The following is a 23306-nucleotide window of genomic DNA, read 5'->3' as shown; positions in this document are numbered from 1 at the left end:
CAGTCACAGATTAGAAGAGAGGCTGGAAAAAGTAAGACCTTTCAGAGGAGATGGCTGATGTTTTTTTTTTTTTTTGACAGGAAAGCACCTGTAGAAATGAGTAGATGAAAGTGGCTTAGTCCACTGTCACGACCTCTGAGAAGAGAAAAAGCAGGAAAGTATGTAGGTCAATGCTGAGAATGGTGGGATCAAGAGCGCACCATTCTTAGGCTGCATCTGCCGTTTGAATGAATGAGTAAACAAAGTAAAGGATTTGGGTTTTAGTTCTATAAGTTGACGCAGAATTTAGTATATCTAAGTCTTTTAAGAAATTAGGACATTAATCATATACTCTCAAGGTGAAAATAGCCAGTATGGTTTAATGAAAAAAGCATAGGCTCTGGAATCAGAAGGACATGAAGACATGAATTAACCAGTTTTCTAATCCTAAAAGGATTAGAAAAGGATTTGGTTCTATATTATATGACAGTTGTATGAACTAGGATAATTTTTTTTTTTGCAGATCCAAGTATCTATTCTTTTTTGATTCTTTCCCATTTAGGTTGTTACAGAGTAGGATAATCTTACATATTTGATTCTTGAGGGAAATTTTTACATAATACTTCCTATGATATCATTGTAGCTAAGAACACCCTGTCCAAATACTTTGGGAATGAGGAGAATTTTTGCATTGAACTATAGGAATTTATAATATGTGCTAGATGAAAGGATATCATAATTGAAGAGAAACCTTTACCCTATCCTATAAATAGAAAAGTAGCAAGGTAAAGAAGAGGAGGCTTGGTTGTTAAGGAATGTACGAGCAGCTGTATTAGTTAGCTTTTGCTGTGTGACAAATTATCCCCAAACTTAAATGATTTTTAAACAACAATCATTTACTAAAGTTCACAGTTCTGTGGGCCAACAGTTTTGGCTGAACTCATCTGGGTAGTTCTTCTGTTCTTGGCTGGCTTCAATGATGTATCTTTGATAAGCTGCTTAGTCAGCTAGGGCCTGGATGATTTCCAGGCTCTAGGATGATTTCAGCTGGGATGGTTTGCTCTGCTCCTTGTGGTCTTCCATCATCCAGGATGCTAGCTTAGGGTTCATCCAAGGGAATGAGGGGTTCCAGGAGACTGAGGGGAAGTGTGCAAAGGCTCTTAAAGTCTACTGTTTGAACTGGCACACCATTACTTCTACCATATTCTATTGGCCCAAAGCAAATAACAAAGCCAGTCTAGATTAGGGGTGGGGGAAATAGACACTGCCTCCTGGTGGGAGGTACAGTCACATTGCAGAGGGCATGCATGTAGATAGTTGTGGCCAGTTTTGCAAACTGCTACAGCAGGGAAGTGAGTTCTAGTAGATTTTATTATGGGAACAAAAGATCTTGAGGAGGACCTATAAGAGACTGATTTCACCAAACCCAACAATTTTCCCAACAGTGGTGGTTAGAAAGGCCTAGAAGGGTGATGTAGAACTTGATGGGAACTCTGGGAAGAATACTGAAGAGAGGTGCAAATGGGGATTAAAATTTTTTCAGAGAGAATATATGTTTAAGGTGTTCTATAGATAAAAGAAATTAACTTCAGAGAGAAAAGAAATTATTCGTGTTAAACTTTAAGTTAGATAAAATGTTGAAGTCAGTGGTTGGGTAATTGCAATATAGAGAAAGTCAGGTGGAGTGTATCAGTGTTAAAAAAGAAGAGAAAGGGAACACAGAAAAAAAATCCAGATCCTATCCAAAAATATAAATATGACATACAGCTATCTATGATTTTTTTTTCCTGTAGAAATGTGGTACTTTTGTTTTATAAGGCAATAAGTTCCATTTTAGGATACCCAGATGCAAATAGGAATTTCTGAGAAATCTGATCTTTTTACCCTTGTAAACAGGATGAGTGAGGGTGGAGTGAGGAGAAGTGGTGTCTCTTCAGCCCTACAAACTGCCTCTAGTTCTGGCAGTGGGGGAACACCCTTTTTCAGAATTTATACTCTCTATGTGCCCATCACTAATATGCAGTTGCTTCCACCATGGAGCAGTCATTTAGCAGTAACTCGCACTCTATTCCAGCTGATTAAGCAGGAAACAAAAATACAAGGGACATTTAAGGGCAGGGACCTTATTAAGGCAGTGTTTATGGTCACCAGACTGTTAGTTAAAGGCAATAGGATCACGCCACACCCAGCCCAGCGCAGGCCATCTTATTAGCTCTTGCCTCTATCTTGGTGCCTGTGGCAGTTTTATATTATTAGGGACAAGAGCTGGATCCTGGGCTATTCCTGACAAACAGGGTTAAATAGAAATTTAAGGGACAGAGAGAACAGGGCCACATTATAGCCTTATTATACAAATCTCACTTTGGATGTAAGATGAACTGCCGTATTTGAGAATTCTGACTCCTGGGCACCATGGTCCACAGGCTAACACAGTTAAGGTTCTCTGCAGAGAAAAGAAGCAGTCAGTAAGGTTTGGCAGATAATCACAGGTGCTTCTTCACCCTGACCAGGCAGGGTAGGTGTCCAGGCTGGGGCTTCCATCAGGGTGCCAGAGCGGCTAATTTTAGATTTTTTTGGTGAAACCTCATAAACTTCTGTCCACTAATTCATATTCTTTGGGACACTGCTGATGAAGCTTATGACTGCAGTTCTGAGTTGAATTCCAAGCTCTTGGGACTTTCCAAGAAGTGAGATCAAACTGGCCAGGTCCTCCAACAGGCTATGTAGACCTTTCTCAGTGGCATTCCACCCAAATTGCATTGGCCTTTCTGAACATGGGTGTTCTGTGTTGCTTGTGCTTGAAGGTGTGTGTAAATGGGTGAAATTTATTTGTGACACAGCCTCTGTGGTTCTCTTGCCGACTTGAAGTTAAACTTTTGAAAAGTAACATAACCACAGTATAGAAAGTTTAGAAGGTAATGAAAATATAAAGTTTAGAAATTGCTACATTCTGGTATAGCCATTGTCTTTTCTGATATATTTAGGTAGAGCCTTTACACACATGATTTTTTTATCAGTATAATTGTGACTGGGACATAAGTATCAGGTGTCTTAAGCACTTCCTCATGTTTCCACGTAGATGCTACATAGTCTTCAGAGCTAATTTAATTGAAAGAATGTAAAAAGATGTAATCAGTCTTTTAGGGGGGATGTGTAGGTCACTTCTGTTTTTTCTTTTTTATAAACAAAGGTGCTTACAGACTTCCTTCTGGGTTTTTTATTATTTGCCTGGCAAAGATTCCCAAAGCAGAACCTCTGTGACAAAGAGAAGTCACATCTTTATGACTCGACACATATTGCCCCATTGCTTTTCCCGTCTATAGGCCTTTATAAATTCTGTTCTTGTTATTTATCTTCTACTCAGGCATCTTGTGTACTAAGAAACATAACAACAGACCAAAAGCAGTGATGCCTCTGTCAGTGACTCTCCGCAGATAGTCTCTGTTTACCCTGACTCCTTTGCTTTGTACTCAGTTTCTACTTTGGTTTGGATTAAAAACACCAACAGCAACAATAACAAAACTCGAAAAACAAAAAAAACTTCCTTATCTTTTGGAAATGTGGCTTTGCTTAATTTCTTTAGTTCAGCATCTCTTGGGGCCCAAGGACACTTGTATTCGAGCCCCTGTTCTCAGAGACCCCACTCAGACCCTGTTCATCATTGAGGGTGAAGTATGAGAAGGGATTTGGGTAGTCTGTGGGAATGCACATGTGTAGAAGACTCTCTGAATCATGCAAAGACTTGGAAATTATCATCCCTCTTAACACTTCAATCATTTTATAGGTGATTTTGCCGTATTTTTATTTGTCACACTGATTTTCACTTTTTGACTTGTTATTTAATTATGAAACAGGTATTTATTAGCATTTTATATGGTATATATGTTTTTCAGATTATTTGGCTTACTATTAGAGAAAAAGTATTTTAACTGACTGGTTAGACTTAGTTCCTGAGACTTATAATAACTTTGGACAAGTACATTGAAGTCAGTTCATTTGAGTTCCTTCATTTCAAAATCTCTGCATTTAGAGCTGTTTCGTTACGTTCTAGGCACTGTGCCAGAAATTGTTGTTATAAATAGAGATAATACCTCACCTTTAGTAGCCCTGATCTAGCTGGGCAGATGAATAAAGCTATAATATGATGTGTTAAGTGCTCAATCAGAATTATATTTTTAATAAGTACTATGGGGATACAGCTGCGAGACTAATTAATTTTCTCATGGGGAGAGTAGAAGTTACCAAAAAAGAAATAAGGCATGAGAAGTGTGAAGGACTTGAAGACAGATTAGGAAGTGAGAGTGGAGAGGTCATTCCAGACAGAAGGACTGACACAAACAAATCGCTGATATATCAGATGTCTGGTTTGAGGAACAATACATAATGTGGAGTGGTACAGAATAAGGTAAGTGGAGGTGCTGGAGTTGAGGCTGCAGCACTGGGCAATGGATAAATCATTGCGGGCCTTGTATAATAGGCTAAAGACTTTCAATTTGGTTTTGTGGGTAATGAGGAAGAGTCATCAAATGGTTTTAAGTTGAAGGTTGATTTGACCAGATTTATCCTTTAGAAGATAACTATCAAAGCTGTAGGAAAGCCTAGGAGGCAGGAAACCTAGTAAGGAGGTGACCACTGAGATATTTAGGTGACATGGAGAACTGAGAACAGATCCACAAGAAGCTTCATCATCAGTATTGATAAGAACTGTTAACCACTGGATATGGGAAATAAGGAAGGTATAAAGATGATGCTAGAGTTCTTAGTTTGGGCCGTTGTTCTGATTTTGGGCCATTGAGTATCTAGATAGTGGTATGTTAATCAATATCAGAAATTCAGGAGGAGAAATATATTTTGGACATGAGAAGTAGAAAACAAGTTTGTTTTTGGACATTGCAGTGGCCACTATTGGTTGCCTAGTCAACTTTAATTTCCTATCTCCTTTCTTAAGAGATGACCCTTCCAGTACTTGTGTTCTAAGGATATATCATGGTTAGTCTAAGCCAGGAGTTCTCAGACAGTGGTTATTTTGCCTCCCAGGGGATATTTGGCAATGTCTGGAGACATTTTTGGTTGTCAAGAGTGGCAAATTCTATTGGCATGTAGTGGGTGGAGGCCACGGATGCTGCTAAACATTCTACAATGCATAGAATAGCCCCCTACAGGAAAGAATTATCTGGCCCTAAATGTCAATAGTTCCAAGGTTGAGAAACCCTGGTCTAAACTAAGTATGGTACTCTCATTCCATTTGCCAGTGATTGGTTTAGAAATAAACATTGATCTCTTTCAATGGGACTTTTGTAATGTTTTTCTCTTAGGGAAGTGAAACGCTTCATTTATGGATGATGTTATGTTTGAATATTACACCTAGAATTGTTGCATTCATCTTGCCATCAGCTTGAGGATAAAGCCAATGCAGAGGAGGGCAGGGCCAAAAAAAAAAAAAACAGGGCAGAGAAAAGGATTCAGAGCTTTGATGTATATCTCAGCAGTACCTGTAGCCTGCTCTACCTCATGGGGCTGTAAATTTGCTTATGGTCTAAGATAGAATGAGTAGAAGTTTCCTACTACTTGTAAGCTAAAGCATCCTGATACTGCCATGTTGGGTTGCTTGTGGATGATTCAGAATGGTAGTGTTAAAATGTGATATTAGCGTTAGGGAAAAGGTTAAGCCTGGAGTTAGAGCTGTGAAAGATTTCATATAAGGGTGATAGGCACAGTCATGGAGCTGATACTCGAATCCAAGCAGGGCTTGGAGAGCAAGAAGGAAAGCCAATAAGGGTAGAATCTTAAATTGTGAGTCTGAGAAGAGAAAGATTTAGTAAAAGAGTTGCTGAAAGGAGTCAGGAAAGCTAAGTGCCAAACCTAATGAGAGATACAGTGTTATAGAGACCACTTGACATTTTCTGAAAAGTTGTGCTTTTTGTTCCATACTGTGGAAGAATCACTGGGATGCAGATGCTCAGCCAGAAACTACATTTCCCAGACCCCTCTAACCTCAAGAAAGTCTAATGGGAGAGAATTTGTTATTCACACTTTGGGGGAGTTTTGAGTGCATATCCCAGGCAGGTGAGATAAAAGGCTATGGAGTGGAAGAGAAACACTGATAAAAGAAATGGAAGATGTGATTGATAGCTTTGGAAGAGATGTGAAAAGTTGCATGTGAGTTCACTTGAAGGAGTGTATACCTTTGGAAAAGAAGCATCACTAACAGTAGTTGGTCTACTGCAGGAGGGAAGGTGGGAAGAATGGATACAATGTAAATCAAAGGGAGGGCAATTGAGGGGGTTCTTGGCTAAAGTCATAGATTTTTTTTTTCTTTTTCTGACAGTTGTCCACTGGGAATGAGGAGGGCAGAAGCAGGGAGTCTAGTGCTTGAAGTGAGTGATAAAGATTTGGAATAGCTACTTGTAGGCAGTAGAAAACGGAGCAGAGGAGAAATAAATTAATGGATTGTTGAGCAGCTGAAGTTGAATCTAATAAATTTGTGATGGATCCAATTAGCATATTTATGTGATTCCCCTTGGCAATGCTCAGTGACTCTTGAAAGGAAACAGTTGTATTAATCCAAACTTGGAGATTGGAAGGAGGGGTAGAATAGAAGGTAAAATGGCAAAGTAATAATTGTAAATGCTGGTAGGAAAGTTGCTGGTATTATTGAGCATCAATCACATTGTCAGTAGAAACACATTCAGATAAATTCTGATTCTTAGGGTATTAAAGAATACAGTGGGAATTATGAATGGTTAGAATGCATCATTAGGCATCAAGTGATCTATCAGGGATGAGGTTTGGGGGGTGGTTGTAGGGCTTGAACATTTATTTAAAATGACAACAGGATAAAGTGTAATTGAAGGCAACAGATCATGTCTTGGATGTCCTGTTTCACAAATTAACAACGTTTTAAAATAGAAATGGATTTACCAAAATTCACCCACTTTGTAGATAAAGAATGTGAGCTTCAGAGATGCCAAGGGCAGATGCCCAAGGTCAGGTAGCTTTTAATGACTAAACAGATTATAACCTGGATATCTTTGTTTTCAGCTGAATATGCTCTTCCAGGAGCAGTTCTGGAGTAGATAAAAGAAAGATACTTTTCTTCAGTATCTTTCAGATTCTTCAGTTGAACAAATATTCCAAATGCCTCAGTTGCTCTACAGAATTGTTTTGAAAACATTTCTCTACCATACTGTAGAAGTTCCAGAAGGCTAGTCACATCTCTAGAGGCTGGCTCCCATGGTCTGGGAAGGGCAAGCTTTGCAGGGAATCTGGATGAAAGCCAGGTGAGGCATTTGCTTAGGAGTCAAGTAACAGGGTGGCAAAAAGTCACTGGAGGGAAACAAAAGGGGATTTGATGTAACTAATTGATTAGGAATGTAGCCTGAAGCATGTGAATGGGGGGAGACCTTCACAGTCCACTGGCTAAGTATGTGCTTTCTAATCAAGAGGTTAGTGTTCATGTGAGTCCTGTTTCTCTTTTGAAAGGGGTTTATTCATTGGAGAAGTTATTGGGAACATGTGTTTATTAGGCTGGGCTGGTGAAAGCCTTAACATTGTTGAAAGAGATCAGCTGTGTTCCTCAACCTCTGCTGTGCCCTACAGTAATTGACAAGCTTGTAGGAACAGGATGGAGAGAGAAGGTGTGTTTTTCCCTGCAGGTTTTATTGACTGCTCTATATGTTGAAATGCAATACTGTAAAGTTGGGGTTTGTTTTTTAAAGTGACCCAAATCGCGGCTCAGAGCATATGGTTTACTAAGTGATCAGCCATTGGTATTTCCTGTTTATATTTATTATTAGGTCTAGTTTATTTTCATATTTAAATTCTTTGTAAACTCTAGTTTTCTTTTTAGAGTTGTTTATGAACCTTAAAATGGTCTCTTTTGTGTATTTAATAATTGGAGAGCTGAGCTGTCTTTCTGCATTTTAATTAGATAGTTTGTTTTTAGGGGCCATATGCTTTCTTCACTATTTCAGTGGAATGTCTGTTGTTGTCATTGAATTTTCCCACATTTGGGCAAGTGAGGAACATGCCCTTGAGGAGGTGATTAACTTTCAGTATCAGTAATAATTGTATATGTTTTTCTCTCTGTTTCTCTCTCTCTCTCTCTCTCTCTCCCTTTTTCCCTCCTTGCCTCAACTCCTTCCTTCCTTCCTTCCTTACTCAGTGAACATAGCCATACTATAATGTGGAGTAAATACAAGTAAATACAAATCTTTTTTTAAACAATTACATTCTCATAGCTTCCTTTTTCTCTGATTAAAAAAATCTCACTAAGGATGAAGCTCATTTCATTAGGTCTCTGCTGGGGGTAAATAGTTTTGAAAGCTTGGTAAAATAAATAAGATTATTTTGAGAGTGGGAAAAATACATAAGCTTTTAGCATCCACAAATACTTCACTTATTCTAGGATGACAGTATGATTACATCAAAATGCTTAATATGAATGGCACGTCTTCTGGTTGCCTATTTAGAATGCTTGCTTTTCTTTTATCTTGTTCCTGGTGGAATACTCACTTTTTGTAAGACTTTACAGATTTTATTTCAGTAATTTCTCTTTTCATTTGGTGAACCCCACTTTGTTGTATTATTGTTTATTGTCAAAAATAGGGTCTGCACTGCCTTTGAAAGTATGGTTTGTGCATAGCCAGTTAAAAAATAAGTACAAGAGAGAATGCAGTCATACTGCTTGTTTACTCTTTTGACTTACCATTCAAGTGTAAATATGAAATCAGTAGGTCAATACAGGAAAATATTTATTATTATAGCCTTATTTTGCATAATTTTCAGTACTCAGGAATTGCTTTAAGTTCCAGTGCCTTTCCCCATCCCTCATTTCTACTTTTTCCCGTTGGATAGATAAGGACGTAGAGAGGTGGGGATGAAGAGAAGAGTATACAGGTTGGTTTCTTGCTGTCTCCTCTCCTGCCTCTGTTCTATGACATCAACTCAGAGCAATTCATCTTCTGATATCTCAAAGTAGGCAGGAGACTATTGGTTGTGTTCAATAACTTACTCTATAATCTTATAGTTATATTATAAAAGCTTATTCAAATTCAGATGTTTGACACAGTGTTAAAGTGGGATTCCAGTATACACAATTCTGGTGCAATATGCCATTTCTTTACAACTTATTCACTTTAGATGCAGGCAACTCCATCAGCCTCTAATTGATTGTGATATGGCCTTGTTCAATTCTCTTGTCTTCACCCTATTTGAGGCCTGTTTGTCATGCCCTTTACTACTCTTCTGGGACTGGATATATTTAGTCTTCAATATGCTTTTCTTTAACAGCGTGAGGATGGAGGATAGTAGAACTTGCAAGGGACTGGCTGGCTATGGTGATTGGTGGACCAATCTCTGTTTGCCTAAAGGCCAATGAAAATACATGGGCTAGAGTTTCCTCCACCTATTTGGGAGAACTTTTTTATTTTGGGGGGTTTCAGACCTTTCTCCAGTTCGTGAAGCGACAACTCTGGGTTTTGGCCATAGCCTGTTAATTCAGAGAGGTGCCAGGACTTCTATAGGGACCTCTGTGTGTTTCTCTCTGAAGCATCTCCCGTCCCCTCAGAAAATCATCTTATTTTCCCTTTTATTTTTCCTTCTGCCAATCCCTCTTTACTGATGGAAATTTAGTGGGTTGGTTTTGATAGTTCTCATTGGACAACTCAGTGGAAATTTCTGAACCTGTGAGACCCTGTGGTGGTAGGGAGGCTTTGTTCATGTGAGGGGTTTTCTATATCTTTTTCCTGGGCTGTCTACCTATCCCCTCAGCAGCTGTGTTTATTCATTTATTTTGGATTAAAAAAAGAATTATAGTATAATTTACATACAGTAAAATGTACACATCTTAAGATTATGGTTTGATGAGTTTGACAGATGTTCACACCATGTAACCTTTAGGGCAATCAAGGTAGTGAACTTTTCCATTTCCCTAGAATGTTCCCTTATGCTCCTTCTCTGCCAGTCATCCTACCATTTTTCTCATAACTGTCATCATGGATTAGTTTTGCATATAAGTGAAGTCAAAAGAATATGTATTCATTTGTGACTGACATCTTGCACTCAATTTAGTGTTTTTCGTGATTCAGTTTCTTTTTGCATGTATGAATTCCTTTTTCATGACTAAGTAATATTCAGTTATATGATTATACCACAATTTATTTATTCATTCTTATGTTGATGGACATTTGGGTTGCTTCTAGTTTTTGAGTATTATGAATATTTTTGTATAAGTCCTTTTGTGGACATATGTTTTCATTTCTCTTGAATAAGTATCTGGAAATGCATTGTTTGGTCTAGGATTGCTTAAGCTGCTTCTTTAAAAAAAATAATTGGAGATATTGGTGGAAAACTTGGGAATTTGTCACCACTTACTGCTCTGGTGTATGTAGAATGTGGTTTAGGATGACTAAGCTACTTTCTACAATCTTTACTTTTTCTCTCCTCTGGCAATGTTTCCTTTTAAAAATTTTTTTTTAAATTGAAGTACAGTTGAATTACAATGTTGTGTTAGTTTCTGCTGTACAGCAAAGTGGTTCAGTTATACATATATATATTCTTTTTCATATTCTTTTCCATGATGATTTATCACAGGATATTGAATATAGCTCCCTGTGCTATACAGTAAGACCTTGTTGTTTATCCATCCTTTATGTAATAGTTTGCATCTGCTAATCCCAAACTCCCAATCCTTCCCTTCCCCACCCTCCTCCCCCTTGGCAACCACAAGTCTGTTCTCCATATCTGTGAGTCTGTTTCTGTTTCATAGATATGTTCATTTGTGTTGTATTTTAGATTCCACATACAAGTGATTTCATGTGGTGTTTGTCTTTCTCTTTCTGACTTAGTTCACTTAGTATGATAATCTCTAGGTCCATCCATGTAGCTGCAAATGGCATTATTTCTTCTTTTTTTATGACTGACTAATATTCCATTGTATATATGTACCACATTTTCTTTATCCATTCATCTGTTGATGGACATTTAGGTTGTTTCCATGTCTTGGCTATTGTAAATAGTGCTGCTATGAATGTAGAATTTTAGTTTTGTCTGGATATATGCCCAGGAGTGGGATTGCTGGATCATACAGCAACTCTATTTTTAGTTTTTTGAGGAACCTCCATACTATTTTCCATAGTGGCTGCACCAATTTACATTCCCATCAACAGTGTACGAGGGCTCCTTTTTCTTCACATCCTTGCCAACAGTTGTTGTTTGTGTTCTTTTTGATGATAGCCATTCTGACAGGTGTGAGGTGATATCTCACTGTGGTTTTGATTTGCATTTCTCTAATAATTAGCGATGATGAATATCTTTTCATGTGCCTATTGGCCATCTGTATGTCTTCTTTGGAGAAATGTCTATTTAGGTCTTCTGCCCTTTTTTTTTTTGTGGTACGCAGGCCTCTCACTGCTGCGGCCTCTCCCGTTGCAGAGCACAGGCTCCGGACGCGCAGGCCCAGCAGCCTTGGCTCACGGGCCCAGCAGCTCCACGGCATGTGGGATCCTCCCGGACTGGGGCACGAACCCACGTCCCCTGCATCGGCAGGCGGACTCCCAACCACTGCGCCACCAGGGAAGCCCTGTGAGCTGTTTTTATACTTTGGAAATTAAGCCCTTGTCGGCTGCATCATTTGCAAATATTTCCTCTCAGTCCATAGGTTGTCTTTTCCTTTTGTTTATGGTTTCTTTTGGTGTGCAAAAGCTTTTAAGTTTCATTAGGTCCCATTTGTTTATATTTGCTTTTATTTCTATTGCCTTGGGAGACTGACCTAAGAAAACATTGGCTGGACATGCTTCTTAAAAAGAAAGTGGCATTAAGATTGTGCCTCCTACTTTATTTGATTGCTGTGATAAATTTCTTGGTTAGTTTTAGCCTATTTTTTTCTTTCATTTATTAGGCTTGTGGGAAGGATGATTCTGTGATCTGGCTTCAAACTGCTAGTTTTCCTTAGAAGTCCAATGTATAGCAGACAAAATATTGAAAATTGCTCAACTAATTCAGAGTTCTCCTTTCCATGCATTATATATATTTCGCAAAGCAGATATATATATTTTAAAAGTGAATTTGACTTTATTCTGCCATCTTCCCTCAGAAGTCCAGTAAATCCATTTTGATGGCCAAATAGGGAAAATAGTTTTTCAGCAACAACAAATGTAATGGGATTCAGTTTGTGGCTGATAGGAGACTTTCTGTCCTTAAAAATCAAACACTTCGTTAACATGAACAAATCCGAGGACAATTCTGAGAAAGATTCATCTTCTTCAGTGGGATGTTTTAAAATACATGGGTAATTCTCTTCACTTGCAGGATTTTAAGTCATTCTATTGTGAATGTACTTGCCTTTGAAACAGCATTGCCTCTTGGATAGATGACTGTTCTATACACTGGATGACCTTGTGCCTAGTCCTGTCTCCGCTTATCAGCTGTTGTTGGCAAGTGACAATTTTTTCTGTGATTGAAATCCTCCATCAGTAAAATGCTATGTGTGTATCTCAGGGAGTCCCATGCCAATAAACACAGAGATGTCTGTAAAACATTTTGAGATATTTTCGAAGAAAAATGCCTTTGTGACAATGTTGTTATTTATCTGGCTCCAAGGAGGCCTCTTCTGGTTTTCAAATTGAAGGCCCAGAAATCATTTTCTCTAACATGAGGTTTTCCATGGAAATGCAGAAAACTGTATTTGGAACTTGAATTTATGTGATACGTATTCTTCCATGTTCTCTCTGCATGCCTGTTACTTTGTATTTAGCCTGATTTTTCCCCTATTAACATTGATTATCCTTTTTTTTTTCCTGTCATTTATTTCTTTGTAGGGCACTCACTGTTTGGCCAATAAGAAGTAATCCTAATTTTGTTTTAAGATGAAAATGCACATAGGCAAAGGGAGGCTGGGCTTTGTATTAAAAGTGGTGTCTTGGCTCCCTTTGCCTCATCTGGGATTCTCTTGCATCTTGGCTTTCTTTGACTTCCTTGGAAATCTGTTCTACCACTCAGTCTGATTCCAGCAGTTGTGATGTAGCGTTGTGCAAATCTTTGCTAGCTGTAAATACCCTCTTAAAGATGTATTCAACCACAGATTTTGATCTGCAAATTATTAATGCTAAAACTATTTGAAGAAGGACACATTTCCAGATACCAAGCCAACATGAAGCTTTCATATAAATCAAATATGGCAGAACCAAATTAAAACTATTGAATTTTTCCCAGTCTCTAGGTTTGGGTCATTGTGATGGCCTAATTTCCCATTTGTGGTTAACATCAGTGTACCCTATACTATGTGTCACCCCAATGCTGCATCTGGCCAACGTGCATAGGGAGCCCTTTTCCCTCCAGGCTTGGCTTGTTATAAGTTAAACATGGAATGAAGGGACATGCTTTTTTGACTTGCCTCTGGCAATATGAGATGACTTTGCTTTTCAGTGTTTTCTCTTTCTCTTCCTCTTTTTAATGTAATTTCACAAGTTAAAATACACTTCTTTAAAGTTGAACCTATGCAGTGAATGTGTGCATGTGTGTGTGGTTGGGTGTTATATGTAAGTTTTCTTGATAACAGATTTGCCTAGGAGGCAGATAGAAAAGATACTTTCTGAGGTACCCCCTTTATCAGATATGAGAGGAATTAGGTTAAGAGTAGGCTTGAAGGTAGCAAGAGAATGCCCTTTTCAGAAGCTGCTATAAGCTTCACCTTGGCTTGGTTTCTTACTCTGGGCTGAAAGGGTGGGAATCAGCAGGCATGTGCGTGCCACACCGAATTAGAGTCTGGAGAGACTGGCAGAAGCACACCCAGGGCCCAGGGACACCGCTTGACCAAAGCACATGGTATGCTAATATTGTAAGATCAGCTGCCGTGTAAAGCCTCAAAAATCCCGAACACTTCCATTGCCATTTTTCAGCTCTCCTTGGCAAGTCCTTTTCTCTCTGTGACTGAAATCCTCAGCAAAATGGTAGAATATATTTTATCTGCATATCTCAGGGCAGAAGGAACAAATGCTGGAGAAGAGATAAGGAAGGAAACTAACATCCATTGGGCTAACGTGCATTTTCTCTTTTAATTCTATGAGAGTGTTTCTTTATACCAAATTACAGGTAATAAAGCAAAGCTCTGAGAAGCCAGGTGACTTATTGAAGGCCAAATAGTAGGTAAATTGTAGCTAGAATTCAGGCCCAAGTATTTGGATTCAGAGTGTATGTTTGGACTAATATATACTAAACCTGCTCCCCCTTGCTCACCCCCAAGTACTGATATCCAAAGTAGCAAGTCTGTCCATATTAAACATCACCTTAGCTTGCTCTCTCCTAAAGGCCATAACCCAGTGAATTACATTAAATTAAGTTTAGGCTGACGGTTTGGTAAGTTTGAAATGTATGATATTGCCTTTTATTTTGATTTTTTTGTTCTTGATAGACTTTATGGACTATTGCAAAGTTTTGGCATTTCTGTAATGCCAACAGACAGAAAGAGGACATAGCTTCATCTATGCATTTACTCAAATGCCATGATAAAATACCCAGTTCAACACATCTGTACATACATATGTAAGGCACTGTGCCCAGCCTTCCCCTCCCCTTTCTCCTTCTCCAAAAAAAAGAAAAGGAAAAAGAAAAAAAGAGAGAGACAGTGTAAATGTAAATTAATATTACATTAGAATACATGATAGTTTCTTTTTATTTTTGTGGAACATGTAAAACATGGGAAACCTAAAAGAAGAGATTTAGTATTGACAGATAAATGCACAGATCAGCTTTTTAAATAATAGATGTTTTAGCTTATGCTAGTGGTTTGGTTGGAGTTATGCATATTGTTTAAATTAGTCCCATAGCCTAGAGGGGGCTTTTGCAGGAAGCCATTGTAATTTTCATCCCTTTAGACACTGGTATTTTCATGAGCTGAAGTTAAGTGTCTCAAGGGGTAATGGAATATCAGTAAAACATTTCCTGAGCTCTCTTGAATTGTACATTGGTATGCCCAAGTCTCCTCTCAGAAGAACAGAGCTTTTGTTTCGTTTTGTGAAAAAATGTTGCCCCCAGATGCAGTTCTTTTAATGGATATTAAAAAATTTATTCAGAAAAAAAATAGTTCAAGTAATGTAGTCAGTAAAAATGTTCCATACTTAGTTTGAAGAAATCATGGGGATTTGATTATTTATTATTTGCCTTTTTATACCTATATAATAAAGCAACAAATTCAAAGTATTTGCTTAACCTAAGGTTTTCTGAAATATTATGAAATAAAGCTTTATAGGCATTTTGAGATAGAGAAATAAAACCCTTTAACTACACTTGTTTTTATTAGAAATTCCCAAAGACTTGTAAGTTACTTTTATAAAATTAAAATTCACGTATAGTATTTGATATGAATAAAGCAATAAAAAGCCATCAGAAACACTGGTACCTTACTGGATATTAATGTGACTTGAAAGGCATTTATTTCATGTTCTTAGCTTCAGCAGCTGGGTGGATGGGTTTTCTGTTAGTTAACAGAATGAACAAGGGTGTGTGAGAAAAGAGTTAGCTCTTTGGGTCTTAAGTTTGAGGTGGTTTGTGGTGCCCTCTCTAGTAATCACAGAGACACTGGCAATAGCTACAGGGAGGGTTAACAGGACATGGCATCCAGACCTCAGCATAGGTCAGGTTGCGTTTTGAAATCACCGTACTCTCACTACGACATGATAAAGCATGCCTGATTACGTTAATTAGGAAGCATGTCGTATATGCTGATTACTTTGTGCAACAGAAATACTGTAAATGTTACACACCACAGACATATTGTAAATTTTAACTCAATTATGCCACCAGTTGTGGTGGCAGTCTAAAGAATGGCATATGACCTGGCTGTTTTCTCTACCATGTTTCTGAGTGGAGACCATTTCTGTGATTGTGGCCTTGTGATTATACTCGATGTACCTCGTGATGTTCTTTTAATATTTTCTATGACTTTGTCCTGGCTATTGGCGGAGGCAATTTTATTTGCTATCTCTTAGCTCCTGTGGGCTCAGGAAGAGTCTCTGTTCCAGGGTCAGAGATAATCTCTGAGTTTACAGCTTGCTGGTATAGTCTTTAATGCTATGTTTTTTCTTTTTCTTTTTTTTTTGGTCCCATCTCTAGGCTCTACCTGCTAAGAACTATAGAATCTGCCTGAGTCTTTCAGTTTGAGAGATCTTCAATACTTGAATATTTGTCAGATCTATATTTCCTAGAAAAATATCTGTTCTAGTTCCATTCCTCTGAGACACTGTTCTTCAGTCAGTTTTGATGGGCTCTTGCAAACAGTTTCTCCTATCATTTGTGAAACACACACACACACACACTCACCATATCCTAGTCTCCTGATCAAAACAACAATAAGAACAAAAATTTGCAGCTACAATGCAACAGTTCTCTCAAACTGCTACTTTAATATCATGCATTCCTTCATTGTCACATTTATTGAAAGCACATTTTAAATCTACTTGAAACTTCCACTTCCTAATCACCCCTTCCTGTATTCCTTGTAAAAAAAAAAAAGCTACTATTCTCCAGCGGTCGCCAACAACATGCTTGCTGCCAAAGCAAACAGTGATTTGGTCAGTCTCGTTCTCCTTGCCTTTTTTGTAGACTGTGATGCTACTGACCATCAGTCCTTTCTAACACACTGCCTTTTGTGCTTGGCTTTCAAACCACAGCTTTATCCTGACTCGTGGAAGGAGCAGGGCTTTGTGATCGGGTAGACTTGGTGGGAACCTCAGACTTGGTGTGATCCCCATTGTGCTAACCAAAAAATGCCCCACACTTTTCCAAATGTCTTCTGCAGAGATGATACTGCCCTGGGTTGAGGGGAAATGGGAGGTTATGGTTTAGCTTTTTCCTCAGAGAGTCCTTCACATCGCACACGAGCCCTTACTCACTTATTTCTTTTGAGAGGCTAGCGTGGTATGTAAGGTCCACCGTCATTTATTTCTATTACCTCTGTCACAAAATGTGCACCTATTATCCTATTCATACTTTTCCAAACTTATTTTTTTCTTCACTTCCAAGCCTCTATCTTTTTTTTTTTTTTTTTTTGCGGTACGCGGGCCTCTCACTGTTGTGGCCTCTCCCGTTGCGGGGGTCCGGACGCACAGGCTCAGCGGCCATGGCCCACGGGCCCAGCCGCTCCGCGGCATGTGGGATCTTCCCGGACCGGGGCACGAACCCGTGTCCCCTGCATCGGCAGGCGGACTCTCAACCAATGCACCACCAGGGAAGCCCCAAGCCTCTATCTTAATTAATGTGAAATTGGTGTGCTTGAGAAGCTCCTACTCATACTTTGGAATCGTGCTACTCATACCAAGACCTAACCTCCTTGACCTGTAGATATAGGAGCTGCCTCCTGTGAGCGCCCTTTACCACCTGCAGAGCATTTGTCGTACTGAAATCCACAGCCTATTTTCACGTCCATCTCTCTCAATACACTCAAGGACAGAGACTTTATCTTGTTCATGCCTAGTATACTGTCTGGCATATTGTAGACCCCCAGTAAATATTTACTGTTATGTGAATAAAACAAAAAGAAAAGTATAATGAGATTCAGAAAAATTTTTAGGTGGAAAGAGCTTATATTAACTGGTTATTAACATTGTAGAGTGAGATGGGCTATGTTAAAACTTGGAATGTGGAGGGAAATTTTAATGCTCTTATCGTGACAATGAGAGTGAGTTAACAAAGAATAAACAGACTTTGAAGTAGCATCTGCTCCCATCTGAGCTTAGAAAGAATGTCTTTATGGTAAACTTATTTTTATTCAAGTCATTTTCAAAAACCCCAGTGCAAGACTGAAAAAACTATAAAGTTGAAATCAGAAACATGAAGGATTGTGATTATTCAGAAAGATTTCAAAAGATCAGAGTTGGGAAAGGAAGAAGAGTTAGGGTCCCTCATAACAAGAGTAAGTTAAAAAAAAGCAATGAGCTGTACCTCTTTAATGCAGAGATTTAAATGGATTTTGAGAATTATTTTTCATAGTTTCTGAACCCCATATCTTTATCATTGAGGATATTAAAAAAAATAAACCCTTATTTTAAAACTTAGCTTTTTCTCAGCACTTTTTACAATAGCCAAGACATGGAAGAAACCTAAATGTCCATCGACAGGTGAATGGATAAAGAAGATGTGGTACATGTATACAATGGAATACTACTCAACCATAAAAAAGGATGAAATGATGCCATTTGCAGCTACATGGATGGCCCTAGAGATTATCATACTAAGGAAAGTAAGTCAGAAAGAGAAAGACAAATATCATATGATGTCACTTATATGTGGAACTTAAAATATGACACAAATCAACTTATTTACAAAACAGAAACAGAGTCACAGACATAGAAAACAAATTTATGGTTACCAAAGGGGAAGGGTTGGGGGGAGGAATAAATAAGGAGTTCGGGATTAGCAGATACAAACTACTATACATAAAATAGATAAACAACAAGGCCCTACTGTATAGGACAGGGAAGCATATTCAATATCATGTAATAAACCATAATGGAAAAGAATATGAAAAAGTATGTATATATATGTATAAGTGAACCACTTTGCTGTACACCAGAAGCTAACACAACATTGTAAATCAACTATACTTCAATTAAAAAAAAAACCTTAGCTTTTTCTCGTTGCCAGATTATGTTCTCAAAATTCTATTCCATTTACTCTTATGAGCCTGTCTTCAATTCTCTGTCCAGTTACTTTATTCCAGCTATTAATAGTTGGCATAGCTGCTTTGTGTAGGAGTCTTTTTTTTCCCTTAGCCCACAGATAAATATTAGATGCTACTCAATGGGCATAAGTACATCTGCTTGTATTTACCTGGCCCTAATCTTCATTTTTTGGGTGCTATTTAAGATTTTATGTGGTTCAAGAGATAAGATGCTGATTTGGTTTCCTAGTAGTGTTCTAATTTTGTCAATAAAAGCTGTGCTGTAGCTAATAAACCAAATCATTGCCCAAGGATCTTACGTAGTTTTCTTATTCTAGTAGTAAAGAAAGCTAGAAAAGATCTTTGCCTTAGAGCACTGCAGTTAACTGTTAATATATATAACCACTTGTTTGGAAACAAAAACTTATTTAATGCTTAAAACCAGGTGAATTCATTTTTTCTTAATACTTTTTTGCTGATTTTATTCAGTAATTTTTGAACCATTAGCTTCCTAGGAGTAGATTTGTCTTATGTATAAGAAAGACGGAGTACTCAGGACTGAATTAGTTCATATTGTAAATTGGTTCGTATATTCCAATTGAATGATGTAATTTTTAACATGTCACGAAGGTTCAGGATAATCCTAAATAGCTGTGAACCCATATAAATCCTGAGCTTGCACAGGTGATTTTGCTGTCCTTTGCTGTGGGAGATGCTTCACCCAGGTGTAGGCTAAAATGTGGTTGAAGGGTACTGATGGGTAGGTGGATTAATTGAATAAACATTTATAAAATGCCTACTGTGTTACAGGCAATGAGGGTACAGAGATGAGTAAATAGACATGAAAAAATAGCTATAATACATACTCAAAAGCCATGCAGTGGAAGTATAGAAGTCATTTTAGAAGGACAACTCTGAAGGTGGTACGGTGATAAAATTGCTTGGCTCTCTTGGTAAGGGGCCATCACTATGCTACTAAGAGCAGTTATTTTTACTTGCATGGACCATTTAACATTCATCGATTCTATAACCACAAACTGTATTCCCAATCACAGTCTTGTGGTAAGTGAGATATAGAGATAAAATGTTAATGGACTGACATAAGTCCTTCATGACTATAATGACTATATTGACTATAATGACATAAGTCCTTCATGACTATAAACCGTTCAAAGTGTCCATTAGTTATTGTTGGTGGCTAAGTACTGTCATCATTTTTGGTTTTTTCTTTTTTTTCCTCTTCTGCGGCATGCAGGCCTCTCACTCCTGTGGCCTTTCCCACTGCGGAGCACAGGCCCTGGACACTCAGGCCCAGCGGCCATGGCCCACGGGCCCAGCCGCTCCGTGGCATGTGGGATCTTCCCGGATCGGGGCACGAACCCGTGTCCCCTGTATCAGCAGGCGGACTCCCAACCACTGCGCCACCAGGGAAGCCCTAAGTACTGTCATCATTTTGAGTAGAAAATAATTTCTCCAGCATGTCAGCGCTAAGGAGCTGTTTGAATTAATGATAGATTTAGTATTTAAATTTCTTGGTTCCAAAATGGCACGATGTCAGTATATAAATTTGACCCATTCAGTTCAGCATTTTCTTTGTGCGTTTTCTTGGTTTTTATTTTCATTATTATGGTTTAAGTAATGCTGTTATGATAGCATTAAATCTCTCAAAGTGATTGTTAACGTGCTAAAAGACAGACATAACTGAGAATGGTTTCCACTGGGAATTTTCCCGTTAGTCTGCAATCACATCACAATAATCCTCCCTGTGACTGCACCTCATATTAGTAGTTCATGGTTGGGGCTGCAGTGACATCACCTGCCAACCACTGGTAGGTCAAGATCACCCTCTCACACTACAGCAAACATACTATGATTATTAACAGGAATGGATTTTTAAAAATGGGTGATCAATAGTATATTACTTTAAAACAATTTTATAGTTATTCTTAATACTACATTTTATAGCAATATTTTCAGTGTCTAGAATTAAGAATATATGATCTAGTATATAAAAGGAGCCAGCGTTTCATTGAAAAAGTAACCTACTGATGGCTGTGATTTCAACACCTTTTTTAATGGTTTTGTCTAGATAAGTTCAGGTTGTCACAAGTTAGCAATTTATGTCAGTTCTAGCATGGCTCTGATAGATTTTACAATTCTTGACATAGCGGTACTGTATTAGTTTCCTATTGTTGCTGTAACAGATTACCACAAACTTAGTGGCTTAAAACAATACTTATTATGTTACAGTTCTGGAGGACAGAAATCCAAATATCAAGGTAACAGCAGGGCTGTGTTTATTCTGGAGGTTCTATGGGAGAATCCATTTCCTTGCCTTTTCCAGCTTTTAGAGGCCACTTGCCCCTTGCATCACTCCAACTTTCCTTCCATAGTCATATCTCCTCCTTTGACTCTGACCTACTTGCCTCCCTCTTGTAAGAGCTCTGGGGAATACATAGGGCCTACCTGAAAAATCTAGGATAATCTCCCTATCTCTAGATCCTTAATCACGTCTGCAAAGTCCCTTTTGCCATGCAAGGTAACGTATTTTCAGGTTCTGAGGATTAGGATATGGACATCTTTAGGGGACCGTTATTCTATCACAAATGCCTTAAAATAAAAGTGTCTAAATCATTAAGAATTATTTTAACTAACATTTAAAATGCTGATTAATATCAGAAGATGATTGATATCAAATATTGAAACTGGAAATTTTCAAAACAGGGAATGGTGAAGCATTAAGAATCATTTAGGTTTTAGAGGGGGCATTTTTCAAATAATATGTGCCTCTAAGAAGATTCTTATGTACTCCACATGGAGGTTAAGGGTTGCAGTCCCTTACCCTCCCCTCCGTTAAGAATCACTACGTGTAATGAGAGATACTACTAATTGGAGTGTCTTGTGCAGATGAACCGTATACTGACCTCAGAAATGGTTCAGAACCAGTTAATTCAATTTTTAGGAACTATCAGAAGATTGAGCCATTAACTGTATTTAGGTAAGTAATATCCATGTATTCCAAATGCTAATAATTTCTGGCTTTAATGGTGTTAATTTACCACCGCCAATGTTGTTATTTGATTTCTGTAAAACTTCTTAATAAGTAGGCAGCCCCGGGGAATGTTATGATTGCCTTAATTATTCCAGGGTTTAGTCTTTGTTTGATAGATCCTACTGCCGTTTTTGGTTTCTCTTTCTAAAAGGAGAAAACTTTAAAAAATCTTGTTGAAAATAGTAGGGGTATTCTAAGAAGTCTGAAATGCAGCCACAGTCTCAGGCCCAAATTACGTATTTAGCTATGTCTTAACGGAATGTATGAGGGGCATTCATTTTGAAGAAGTGTTGTAATAACAATGCCAAGATATGACTTTTGTAAGTAAAATGGAAGTCATGTCACTATATTTAGAGTAGGAATTGTTAGATTAGAGCCTTAGCTTTTGGAGTATTAATCAGTTTGGAAATTGTTTCCATTCTCCATTGAGATTCACTGTCTATTTCTGGAAGCAGCTAGAAATCTTTGCTTACTATTGAAGGAACAATGTATGTGTGTGTTGCATTAGAAAGAAGTGAGTATACCTTAATAGTATACGACACACTGGACTTTACAAAAAAGTCACACAGCTGAGTGTCAAATAGTAGGGTTTTAAAGGTAGGAGGGGTCATAGTTGAACTTGTGAAATTTCTTTCCCATAGTTATTGGCCACAAGCTGACAGAAGCTATAGGGCCTTTGACTTACTTAGAACATTTGGTTGCCAACCCAAATATTTCAGTCTCTTAACTGTCCAAGAAATGTACATTTTTATCTTGTTACTTCATATAATCACTGAATTCTAAAATAATAAGTTACAGAATCGTTTCAAAATATTTTCCCAAGAGAAACCCTCTTATCCCCTAAGGAGCTGCATGTTGAGTTGGTTGTATTACAAATAATCAATTTCTGACTGTTGAAATAACCTTGTAGTAACATACTAAATTTGGTGCCCTCATGCCAAAGACTCAGCTCATGAAAACCGTGACAGGCATTTGGGTGACAAATTCTACTTGACGTTTCTTCGCAGGAATGTATTGAGTGTGAGGATCTTGCCTCGTTGCTTAAAGTTCTCAGAAAAAGATGAGATCTCTGTTTACATTGATAAGGTCATGAAGAGGAGCATGTCCAGCATATGAAAAATAAGAATTTTCTCACCTCTTTAATCCTAGAAAACAGCTCCTTAAAGAACCAAGGTCTTGGAGTCTCCCTTTTAAATTGCAACACTGATTTGTTCTTCTTCTGGTTTTAAAAGATACAGTTATTAGCTCCGGTGAGGGTGAAGGACTGTGTCTTGTTTCTTGTGGTATCCCGAGGTCTCGCACCCAATAAGCACTTGCTAGATATCTGTTGATTGACTAAGAGAATAATGTTAGTGGTGTTTCCATAGTTATGTCAGCTTATTTTTAACTACATGTTAGAAATCATCCAATCATCTGTTTGGTCTTTAACATTTTCAAGCTCCTTCTCTGTTAAGTATGACATTATGTTATGTTATATTATATTAATTTTACAGGTTGTTTTGAAGATTAGTGATAAGCACCTAATACATAGTAGATACTTATTAAATGGTAGGAAATATTATTATAAATAATTATAAATGGAATAAGTGCAACTTTGTTTCATAATTATATTGTGTTGCA

At 38.0% G+C, this 23306-nt stretch overlaps 1 protein-coding gene across 3 annotated transcripts in view; it reads left to right on the top strand.

Moving 5' to 3' along the window:
• HMCN1 (hemicentin 1) overlaps positions 1-23306 on the top strand; it is a 508266-nt gene that overhangs the window by 26959 nt on the left and 458001 nt on the right. The window contains exon 1 of one of the 3 annotated variants that reach the window (XM_029226848.1): positions 7545-7616. The exons of the other annotated variants lie outside the window; for them this stretch is intronic. Within the exon in view, the coding sequence (XP_029082681.1) occupies positions 7604-7616 (13 nt within the window). The 5' untranslated portion in view covers positions 7545-7603. Of the gene's footprint in view, positions 1-7544; positions 7617-23306 lie in introns of those variants that run through there. 3 annotated transcript variants of the gene reach the window in all.

This window comes from Monodon monoceros, unplaced genomic scaffold (assembly GCF_005190385.1).
Source record: "Monodon monoceros isolate NGI ecotype Baffin Bay Population unplaced genomic scaffold, NGI_Narwhal_1 Super_Scaffold_18, whole genome shotgun sequence".
Taxonomy (NCBI): domain Eukaryota; kingdom Metazoa; phylum Chordata; class Mammalia; order Artiodactyla; family Monodontidae; genus Monodon; species Monodon monoceros.
Note: the sequence above shows the minus strand (reverse complement) of the source record. Positions and strands in the feature narration are given on the sequence as shown.